This window comes from Squalius cephalus, assembly GCF_949319135.1.
Source record: "Squalius cephalus genome assembly, chromosome: 25".
Lineage (NCBI taxonomy): Eukaryota > Metazoa > Chordata > Actinopteri > Cypriniformes > Leuciscidae > Squalius > Squalius cephalus.
The window spans coordinates 24014190-24026593 of record NC_137146.1 but is presented as its reverse complement, the minus strand read 5'-3'; the positions used below and the strand labels follow the sequence as shown (position 1 = coordinate 24026593).

The 12404-nt window shown below is 35.3% G+C and overlaps 2 protein-coding genes across 11 annotated transcripts in view; both read left to right on the top strand.

The window, feature by feature from the left end:
• Nucleotides 1–11721, top strand: part of abi1a (abl-interactor 1a) — a 71774-nt gene extending 60053 nt beyond the window's left edge. For 6 of the 10 annotated variants that reach the window (XM_079863872.1, XM_079863870.1, XM_079863868.1 and 3 more), the window contains 2 exons: nt 8621–8809; nt 10455–11721. In XM_079863872.1, coding sequence (XP_079719998.1) covers nt 8621–8809; nt 10455–10630 — 365 coding nt within the window. In that variant the 3' untranslated portion in view covers nt 10631–11721. Of the gene's footprint in view, nt 1–6292; nt 6380–8620; nt 8810–10454 lie in introns of all 10 variants that reach the window. The other 4 variants (XM_079863866.1, XM_079863874.1, XM_079863873.1 and 1 more) reach the window with 1 other exon arrangement.
• The window catches only part of LOC307153982 (macrophage mannose receptor 1-like), an 86528-nt gene that overhangs the window by 46330 nt on the left and 27794 nt on the right, over nt 1–12404 (top strand). The window lies entirely within an intron of this gene.

The following is a 12404-nucleotide window of genomic DNA, read 5'->3' as shown; positions in this document are numbered from 1 at the left end:
TTTGATACCTTTATCTCAAAAGGAGCTGTCTGTTGTTTAATTAATTAATATTATTTTATACATTAAAAGTTGTAAAATTATTATAAAACCCATAAAGTGCTAATTCCAAAAACAGAGTCTTGTGCATTTACAGGGAAGTTTTTCTGAACATTTTAGTATTGGTTTTATAGTATAATGTCATGTAGTTTAATTGTTTAATTAAGTTAGATGGTTAATTCTTTTTTTTTTTTTTTTTTTTTTTTTTTAAATTAAGCCTTGTGCAACATAAAGGACATATATTTATGTCCATCTGACTAAATTTGAGCTAAAAACATAAAGGCCGCAAACAGTTTAATTGGTATGAAACCGAATGTCTAATGAATGTCAAACATCAAACTAACTTTACCACGGTCATGTACCGAGTACATAAATGTTAGTGCAGTCTGACCGTACTGTAATAGGTCTATTTGAAAAGATTAACCTGAAGGCACATCTGTGCGTATGTGCACATGTGGCCTAATTGTGAGTTAATGAGGTGTACAGTATGTGTTAACGATTTTATTTTGCCTTTGGCACAGACCAGATAAACCCAACCGAAGCAACAGCAGGTTTGAGCGTCGCATCACGAGACTGAGAAAGCATCATGATGAGTGTGCCAGGAGACAAACAGCTAGACAGAAGGTGATTTTAATTTTATTATTTGATCTTATTTTTAATTTACCTACTTTAACATTTCATGTATGGAAGTAGCCTAAATCATTGGACACATTAGTCTGTATAATATTGCGGTTAAGTTGTTCACGTCGTATTGTTAAGAAATTTTGTTCATATGTAAAATATTTTGTTTTTGATTATATGAACATATGTACAAAACTATTGTCGACATAGCTTTAAGACAGACAATTAAATATCAAATAAAATCATATATCACGTCCACTATACACTTCTTAAAGCATGTGAAGCTGCAAAGTGAGACTAAATTATTTGTATGATTACAGTTGTGCTTTCGATTCTTATTTCAGGCAAAAGAAACATCAAGTGTTTGTCCCACCATGCCCTCCCAGGCCCCAGATGATCAGGTCCCATCTCCCCTCAAGCAGGACATACTTAACTTACAACAGATGTGTGAAACAGGATCCTTGGTAAAACACTTATTTATGTATTTTTTAATTCAGAGTTATCGTAAGAATTTGACAACTGACTATTTCTGTTATCCTGAACAGGCGGATTCAAAGGAAAATCCAGACAGTTCTGTGTCTTCAGATGTTCCCAAGCTCCTAGCCAAACAATCACTGTTTACAAAGAAATCAGTGGTAAGTGTTCATTTCATAATGCCCCTTTTCCGCTCCTGCTGGAGATGACACCACCGATACACACCGTAAAACAAACATCAGTTTGGTTGCGCTTTATCTGACAGTGGCCTGTGATACAGGAAACTCAATTAAATTAACATTTGTTTTTCTTTTAATATAAAACACTACGTAGTATATGATTAATATGAAACCTTAGTTTCATTACATTAGTGTTGTTAATTTGTAACTTGCTCTTATTCAATATTTAAAATTCAATATCATAAAGACAACTGTTGAACTGAACTAAAAATCATTTCATTGCAATTCTCTCTTCAACAAATCAATTTATTTATTGATTCTGAGCTTGGTTTTAAAAACTGAGTTAGCTTTTGAAAACACTTGTATTCTGCTTGCTTTTAATTCCTTACGCACATGCGTCACTCAAACCATTTAAAAAAATAAATAAATACAATGTAATGCTTTATAAACACAAATTTATGTTGTGCAACGTGCATGTTTATTTACATTGAGAAGGGCATGCTACAGAGTACAGAATTTATGAAAAGTCACAAAAGTCTATGGAAAAAAAAAAGCAAACCTTTAAATAAATTGAGCTTACTTAATCACAGACTACTGTAAGATAAAGCACAACCAAACTAATGTGTTTATGGCCCCCTATGCCTGACATTTCCTCTAAAGGTGTTTATTTTTTAACCTTTTTTATTAACTAAAACATTTGTTTTGCCTTTTTTATTTTTCTCCTGCATGTTATAAAAAAAAATCAAACAGACTTTAAATTAAAGCTATACTTTTGAATTTAAAAGAAAACCCTCTGCTCTAACTTTTTAACATGTATATCCATACACAGATTTTAAGCACCTCAATTATTTAATTCAGACATTCTTCACAACTTCATAGTACTCTTTCTTAAGTGACTGAATATCTACTGTTTGTATTTATTATAAAATAAACAATGAAAAATACAGTAAATACATTATAAATCTGTTTATGATATGTGCATAAACACCACTGACCCTTACAAGATCCACCTCCATCCATTATAAAATGCGATTTATCTTGTAGACTGATGTTTGCATTACCACATAAGGTCCTGGCAGATCACTAGATGAAAAAATGCACCCAGGAATCGAAACGAGGAATCGAAATTTTAATTTTATAATAAGTATCCGATTCTTTATCTTAAGTATCCGATTTCAGAATCGGAATCGATTTTCGATTCCCAACCCTAATCCTGTCTCCCACCCACTTCTCACTGGTCACCTCTGCTCTACACTGGGCTCTGGACAGAGCTATGTGTGGACAGACTGTCCTCTATTCACCAAACCTGCTCACTCAACCAGCCTCACCCATGGGTGATTGGCACCATCTGAAAGTAGTAATTGCTTTTTTTTTTCTTGACTGAAAAAAAGGGCAACCGTTAGTAACTAGTTCCCTGCTCATCACTTCCATCATTTGCTCACTGATTTGTGCCCATCCTACTGCATGTCCTCTGGACCCCATTCTTACTAGCCATAACTTTTACCATTGTGACAACAATCACACGTGATGTTTCATTTTTTTCTGGAACATTTCCTACAGCATTCAAGCAGGCTTTGGCAACTCCCCTGCTCAAAACCTTTCCTTAGTTCTTAGTTTAAAGTTGAGAAGATAATGTCGGGGGTCACTATCCCATTGTCTGATGCTAATAATGGTGTAAAGTTCTTAAGTCTTATTTTCTTCCCTTCAGAGAAATCTTCAGTTGGCAGCAAGTCTTCGAGTCATCAGGCCCCTTCATCATCTACAGGTAAAGTCAAACCTTTTCTTTTGGAACCTTTTCTTTTCAATAATGATGATTAATAATCATCATTATTGAAGCTTTTGTTTACAGTGTAGCAAAATTTTGAAATGGTTATTTGTTTTATCTTCCAGAAGAATGTTCCTTCTCGGCAAAGGAGAGAGAGAGTCCTTCAAGTTCAGGTAAAGAGTTAGGACTGCACTGCTAACTTGCTCTGCTCTCTGATTGGTTAGACAGCCCAGTCTGTTGTGATTGGTTATCCACACAAATGAGTTCTAGGGTGCTTTTCATTTCTTATTTTTGCATCCTCGTTCCCTTTCCTTGCTTCCTTTCCTCGCGAGAGAAGGATTTAAGGAAAGGAAATGAGGACGGAGGAATCAAAGGAGGAATATTGGAATATTCTTGACCACTCAAGCGTCACTTCAAAGCGTCATCAGCTGCGCTAAAGGGATCTGCCCATATGTTGTTAAAGTTAGTTATTTAAGGCATTCATAATAATTATTAACAAAGCAAGATGCACAGTTTAAATATATGACATTATTTACACTGCAAAGGGAAAATATAAAGGTAAATTACTATATCTGAAGGGGGAGGAGTGTGTCACGTTTAGTCGATAAAACACTTCCGCATAGGATAAACCCACGTATCCTCGCTCAAGACTCCTCAGGAAGCCTCCTCACTCCTCGATCCTCGCGGTGCAATTAGAGAATTGAGATGTCCTACAAGATGGCTGAACTCGATTGGTTTCTGGGTCATAGGATGGAGAACGGAGGACCGAGGAAACGAGGAATGATATTGACAAGCACCCATAGTGTCTGGGGCTTTAAGTTTTTGTGGGATGTCCATGCAGAACGTAGGCAGACATTATGCGAATTTGTTACCTTGTGGCCTCTGAACTTTGCGAAATAGGATTCAGTCTAAAAACGACTTAAACAGAGTCAACTTTTTCTTTATTGATGATGTGTGGTCAGTATACATTCACATACAGCTACATTACACATTTTCAAAAATCTGTGATGGAGATTGTTTTAAAGTGCTCCTGTTAATCTAGTTAAATGTACAATTTTCTTGTTATTAACCTATGTCTTGGTGACCTAGCTAGGAGCTACATTGTACAGAAAGTAAAATCTCATAGGTCTCAAGAGTAATGTCTGGTACTCCTCTACTTGGTATTGAATGCAGATGTTCTAGTGTACATTACCTCTGTTTTTTACTCTACACTCAGCCTTTTAAGGTAAGGTGAAACACTGTCTCTTGAAAGTTGAGGTAAAATTACTGTCATTTTTAGGTGTGTCAAGATGCCCAAAAAGAAAGTGGACAGAAGAGGAGGTGAAGGCAGTCGAGAACAAATTATTGGACTGCATCACATCTGGCAGGGTACCGGGGAAAAGGCAGTGTGAAGACTGCATCAGGTCAGCGCCGGTATTACTCAAACACAGAACCTGGGAATCAGTCAAGTTCTATATCAAGAACCGAATCGCAGCATTCAAGAGGGAATGTGAGAAAAGAAAAAATAAATAATCATGTCTCAGGTCAGTTTTTCTTGTTCAGGAAAGTCAAGCACTAGGTGCTAAAAGATCATTTTTTGCTGTTTTTGTTCGAGAAGTTTTTGCACTTGTATTTGTACAGTGAGATCTCTTTAAAGTTTTTGCATTTGGACTTCTCTTCTCTTCTCTTCTCTTCTCTTCTCTTCTCTTCTCTTCTCTTCTCTTCTCTTCTCTTCTCTTCTCTTCTCTTCTCCTGAAAAAAAAATTGTTATAAGGAAAATTGAGTTTAACCTGAAGAGTATATTTGAAAAACATAACTCTGTTTTTGACAACTTTCAAAAATCATGTAACCCAACAAAAATAACCCAACTATAGTTTGACACATTAATTGGAATGCACAATGAAAAAAAATCCATTGTGCATTACAATTAATGTGTCAAACTAGAGTTGGGTTATTCTGACTAGGTTAAAGAAATAGTTAACTAACACCACAACATGATTTTTGAAAATTAAAAAAAAATGGAATAATTTGTTTTTGCAAAAACTTTATTGTCGGTTTAGACAAAAGAACTTTAGTCAAATGTGTTCAATATTTCTACTGTTCAACTGCTGCACAAAGCCAAAATGTTTGTCAAATAAGAGAAATGACAAATAAAGTTTAGTCAGAACTACTTTTGTCAAAGAACAATTTATTTGAATGCAATTGATTTGGATTTGAATGTATTTGCAATACGGATGTGATTAGTGGTAGCTAGGTTTGCCTACTGCAGAAACGAAAAATATGGAACAGTTGTGCTTATATTCAAGATTAAGGTCCAAGGAAAAGAATATGCAACTCAAATGTTATTTCTTTCTCTCTCTTTCCATTTTACAACATTAGTGAAAGATGGCTTACCTTATTAATCGCGTCCAACGTAGATTGCATGTTTTCTTGCACGGCTGGATGTTGTACTCAAGAAAAATAATCACATTGTTTGTATTTGCCAAAACTGATTTCCTAAAATGAATACAGGCAGAATTGGTCTTAGCGCAAACATCGCTTACAGTGAGGTGGGAGCGAGAAGTTGTCAGTGGATTATACAGCCTTCCTCAAACAGTTATGATAACAATTCTGATTTTGATAAAGTATTCTGCATGAGGGTGGCTGTGACTGCATGATGACAGGTGTAGTGATCAGCACTTCTGCAGTTTTATCAGTCACTGGTTAGCAGTCAAGGGAGGGCACATACAGGACACAAATTAAGCCCAAAATACGGGATATCCCGGTTAGTACGGACTGGTTGGCAACCTTAGTGGTAGCTGGGAGCACCTGTTGATCTGTATGATGTTAATTTAAGAAGTTTGGGGTGAGGTCCCCATTGGTAACCTTTTAAACACACACAGTGATGTCATTAATTAGCATATGAAAACATTACGTCACAGGTCCCCTCCAGGACCTTCTACCTGACGGGGTCCCCAGCAGTTGGTAAAATTTCAGGTCAGTCTTCTGGGGCTCAGCCTCAAGATTACAAGTGATAGCTGCTATAACAGTTGTAAATGGAGTGTGGATCAGTTTCTGCCTTGTCTATAGACCACTCAGAAAGGGTGGTTCCCACCAGGCTGCATGTAGTCATGTGTCCCCACCCAGTAGCAAAAACAAGTATGTGTGTGTGTGTGTGTGTGTGTGTGTGTGTGTGTGTGTGTGTGTGTGTGTGTGTGTGTGTGTGTGTGTGTGTGTGTGTGTGTTGGGTGGTGTTCAGTGTGTATGGCCCCCCCTCCTCCACCCATGCCCCAGCTCACCCCACAGATCCCACTCACAGGTTTTGTGGCCAGAGTTCAGGAAAACAGTAAGTCTGACGGCCACGTTTCTCACCCTAGCATGTGGATGTGTTAGAGGTTCACTGCATGCCTCCATCTCCATCTCCATCTGTTTGTGAAGTAGTCAGTGCTCATTCTGCGTAGCGACTGCCGGTCAAAGAGTGCATGCGCATTGCCATTGTATAATTCAGTTCACTACAACAGATCGAAATAAAGCCTTTGCTAACGCCTAAAGCCTGCGTTTTCTGAAAACAAAAAGTGTGTCACATTTACATAAGTGTCTATTGCTTTATGTAACCTTAAAGAGGCTTACTAGGCTGTTTGGGGCAAGAACTTAACGTTTTGTACTTGAAAGGCGCTCATTGTTTTTAGTCTGTTTTGCTCTACGGTTTGTTTTACATTGGGTTATATTCAATGCCGATAAAGCATGCCTCGTATACACTTGCCCTGCGTGTGATATTGGACACTGTTTCACGGGCTACTTTTGTGTATGGCTTTTTGTTTGATTTGTACCCAGCAAGCTTAAGGTAGGGCTGAACCACACTGATGCACCATGGGAAGGATTGAAACCTTTTATCCCAATGTTTCGCCAGTCATCAGAGCAGCCGCATCGGTTAACTCACACACTGCTGACAGACGTTTAGCTCAAGGACACTTCGAGTGCACTGAATCGTTCAGAAAGAAGGATACTGTGAGTTGATGAAGTTGTCATTGTAGGTTTGGTCTTAAAGTGCCTACAGAGTGTGTTTTGCTGCCCTCTCATGATGCATTCTGGTACTGTGAGGCGTTTTTGAGGTAGTCTCACAAAGCCAGACTGTCGACTATGAGCACAACCTCTGGTCAGTTCGCTATTTTTTTTGTGTCGAAGTGATAGTTTGGAAAATGGAAGTAATTGTTTGATGAAGTATAGTTCATATTGGTTTCATGTGCCATGCAAGTATATGTTTATATTAAATATATAGAACAATTATATAAAAATAATAGTGTAAAAAGCTAATTCAAACAGGGAATGTTTTCAACCACTTTAAAGGACCCTAAAATATGATTCACAATATGATTTCACTCAAATATAAAGGCAGAATTATATTTTCATGTATAAAGAACTATGTATGTTGTTTTAGAAAAATATTAGGTGTCATTATAAATAATATTATCATATTTTATTACTATTTAAAGAAATCTCATCAATCACATGATATAATTGGTTAAATAATTGAATAATTTTTTTTTTAATAATTGATTTTTTTAAAGTCACTGTACTAAAGCCAAATCTAATTTATGAAATATTATCTGGAAAATTATTAATTTGTATTAAGCTGACAACTTGTCTTTCTACCTACTTTTAATTTTTAATTTTAATTTGAGTATTATTTATACACTATTATAGTATTTTATAATAGCTTTTATTTTTATACTTTTGTTTTCATTTTTTATTTTTAGTGTGTTTTTGCAGTTGTATGTGCTTTGAATTTTTTTTTTTTTTTTTTTACTATTTTTATTTACTTTTATTTCAGGATTATTATTTATTGTATTTATTTATTTATTTTGTCAGTAATTTTAGTTCTTCAACTTAATCTTATTTCAGTTTGTGGCCAAGACAACATTTCTAATTTTCATTTAAGTTTTTTATCTAATACTTTTTACCCCCAATTCATAAATACAATTTTAAATCCTTTAGCTTTAGTTAACAATACCAACTCTTCTGTCAATAGAATAAAATTAATTTCATTATTTCTAACCAGACGTTTAAAAGCGAACTGAAATCGCAATACAAAATGAATTAAACAAAGAAGTTTAAATAAGAACTCTTATTTAAATTATTCTGTAAGTCATGCTGTAACCCCCCCCCCCCCCCCCCCCCCCAAATCCGCATACACCCTTTAGTGGCGTTCTAGTTTGAATGTATGGTGTGTGTGTGTGTGTGTGTGTATACTATTTATTATGTGCAATATTCCATAATTTTGCCATCATTTGACTGTTAAATTTCACTTCTCTGTTCCATTTTAAATCTGGTAAGTATTCATATCCGTGCATTCCTTCATACATACACAATAATCTCCCTAGATCCATAGATGTGTGTGTGTGTGTGTATGTAATCCAGCGCCCGTCGTGAGCGTCTCCCGCAGACACGAGTGTTTATGCAGATTCACCGTTGGTCATGTGATTTGCATGTCTACTAACCGGCCTGCATGAGAGCGTCTGAAGCGCATGCCCGCTCTGGAGCCGTGTTATTAATGCGTTTGACTGACTGTTGTGTGACGCGTGTCCAGTTGCAGAGACCCCGACTCCACCGCCCCCCCCTCCCCCTGATGACATCCCCATGTTCGACGAGGCTCCGCCCCCTCCTCCTCCTCCTCCTCCAGTGGACTATGAAGATGAAGAGGCAGCTGTAGTGCAGTACAGTGACCCCTATGCAGACGGAGACCCTCAGTGGGCCCCTAAGATCTACATGGAGAAGGGTGAAGTTTTTCATCTACCTTATTAAAGGAGAACTCCGGTCAATTTTAACATTGAGCTCATTTTTTTGTAAATTTGGAGTGCTGTCAGTACAGAGAACAACGACAAAAATCGGTGTTGCCTACACCGTGTTATCCTCTTTTTAAAATTTGCACCCTGTTGACTTCAATGGGGCAAGTTTTAAACCTTTTAGCCTCTTAACATCCTTGATGTGTCATTACAAGTGCCCAGCCATGTGAGTGATTCCTTCGGAGTGAACACAGTGAGTCTGACTGCAGTAGATGTGAAAGAAATGAATAAAAGTGATGTTAATTCAGCCAGCGCTCATACCTGTATTTATTTCCTGTTTTCGGGCGAAGTCCGAAGTAGTCGATTGTCGAGTTTACACTCATAGGTTATCACGCGCGTGAACTCGACAATCGACTACTGTGGACTTCGACCGAAAACAGGATGTAAATACAGGTATGAGCGCTGGCTGAATTAACATAATTTTTATCCATTTCTTTCACATCTACTGTAATCAGACTCACTGTGTTCACTCTGAAGGAATCACTCACATTGGCTGTGCACTTGTAATGACACATCAAGGATGTTAAGAGGCTAAAAGGTTTCAAACTTGCCCCATTGAAGTCAACAGGGTGCAAATTTTAAAAAGAGGATAACACGGTGTAGGCAACACCGATTTTTGTCGTTGTTCTCTGTACTGACAGCACTCCAAATGTACAAAAAAATGAGCTCAATGTTAAAATTGACCGGAGTTCTCCTTTAATCTGAAACAAATCTTTATTCATGTAAAGTAACAACCTATATTGTTTTATTATTAGAGTTAGTATTATTATTTAGCGTTTGTTGTTTATTTTATTTATTAACATGTCACATTTATATTTTTGAAATGATCACAATGCAATGATTTATATATTGTTTATTATTATTATTAACATTTTTATTAATCTTATATATAATTTTTATTGTTTATTTTTATTGGTTAACAATTAATTTTTACCATTGTTTTGTTTATTTTATATATACGTTACATTTATATTTTGAAATCAACATGTAATTGATTTATTTTTTTAAATATTATTATTAGTAGTAGTAACATTATAAAAAATACAAATAGTTACATATGTTAATAAAATAAAAATAAAATATTGGTCATAATAGTCAACTAGGGATGTTATATTTTTATGAATGTAACATAAATAACCTTTATTGTTTTATTATTAGAATTGGTTTTATCTACCATTTGTTGTTTATTTTATTTATTAACATATGTAACATTTATGTTTTTTTAAATAATCAACATGCAATGATTTATATATTTTTTTTAATGTTTATTTGTATTGGTTAACAATAATGTTTACCATTGTTTCGTTTATTTTATGTATGTAACATTTATATTTTTAAGTCAACATGTAATAGTTTTTTTTAATTATTATTAGTAATAATAATGATTAGTAGTGACATTATTTTATTTTTATTGTTATTTTATTAACGTAACTATTTGTATTTTTTTATATGGTTCATAATACTCGTTTTAAAACAGCTATTTATTAAACATTAGTGTCTTTGATCATATTATAGTTACCTAATAACACTCTTGATGTGGCTTATTGTTTTAATAACTAATAACGTTCATCTTTGCAGTGGTTGCCATCTACGACTACATCAAGGATAAGGACGACGAGTTGTCGTTCATGGAAGGAGCCATCATCTACATCATCAAGAAGAACGACGACGGCTGGTTCGAGGGAGTGAGCAACGGCGTCACGGGTCTGTTTCCCGGGAACTACGTGGAGTCCATCATGCACTACGCCGACTGACGGGCCTCGACCTAATCATATATACCCAAACACAGTATAAACCGTGTGTTTGTTCCTGACAAATGGCGGATCATGAAAATCTATGAACTTTGCTTTGTGGTGATGGGTGGATGTGGGCAAACGGGATGGAGGAAGTCAGTGTACATAAAATGAAAGTTAGCCTGTGGGGTTTCCGTAGTGAATGTCAATCACATTATCTTCAACAGTCAATACATCATGTGAACATGTAAAGTAGATGATTGTCACCATGTTTTCTTTTTTCTTTTGACATTTCCAACTGAAAGTCAACCATCACTCATCTTATCAACTAATTAATTTCAGTGTTTTATCTTAAAGCACCATGCCATTGCCCCAAAGTGTATCAAAATCTTAACGTAAAGCATGCATACAAAATCTAAATATGTATCGTAACCTAAACGTTAAATTCCATTCAGCTTCCATCTGTGTATTATTTACAGAACACTTTATTTTAAATATAGGCATTTGTAGACTACTTATGTTTATGCTCTAATCTTTAGTGAAACGTCGATATCAATTTCTTTATTAATTTGGTTAATGAATGCAAAGCACAGAACTTTTTCATTTGTTTCAACAACGTCTCCCTCCATGTTAATATTTTTTTAGAGTATTTGCTACAATGAACAAACATGAATTCTATGTAGATAGCTTGAATATGTAAGCTGTAAAGTATCTAAAGGTCTCTAATCAGTACAAATCACAGTTCTTACAATGCTGGACTCATTCTTTTGCGCCATGGTCTGTAACAAGTAACTGGCGTGTCGTGTTGTACAGTACGGTCTGAACTGGTCTAGTTACTCGACTCAGGTCTGGCATTAATCACACCTTTCTCTGTCTATTTTTCACTCTTTCAGCTGTTTTAGGAGAAACGAGTACAGAGATTTCTGACCACTGTCAGTCATTTCAGGAGTTTAAAGCTAATGCCTTGAGACTTTTTTTGTCATACTGAAACATTTGAAGTGTTCAACTGAATTCCAGCTGTGCTGAAGCTCGTCTCAGCCCAGAATTTGTATTTATAATGTTAATTGAAATTTAATTGTACAGTCTTTTATAATAAATCATTCTATGTAAAACCTTGGTCTATTCATTTAACATTTTTTTGGTTATTTGTTACTTTTTTAGAAGAATGTAGAGCCATATTTGAATTTATATCATCCCATACAAGCACAGAATTTCATAAAATGCTACAAAATAGAGCTAAATAATTGTCTTTACAACATTAGAAGGGTCAAAATGTTCATGACCTCTGACGGTCAGACTAAATATACTGTATGAGCTGTTTTCTGAGATTTACAGGTTTTGGATTAATAATGTTTAATCTGCTATAGCAATGAACTAACCCATTACTGTTAGACAGGCATTAAATTGTAAACTGGTGGAGATTCTGCACCTCTATGGATTAGACGTGATCTCCTAATTGTCAAGAAAACATGAAATATAAGTATTATTTAAACTTTTTTTGTGGAAATACTAATGATACAATACAGTTCAATATGGACACTTGTTTCCTCAATGGAATTAAAAAAATAAAGGTAATTGTGACTTTCTCAATTGAGACTCAGAATTGCTAGGAAAAAGTAAGAATTGCGAGTTTTCTTATCTTAATTTTTTTCTTCTCTGAATCGAGTTTAGATCTCGCAATTCTGACTTTTTTCCTCGCGATTCTGAGTTTCTATTAAAAAGTCATAATTACCTTTATTTTATTTTTTTCCATGCCAAACTAAAGTTTGGTGTCAACGTTTATTGTTGAGAAATG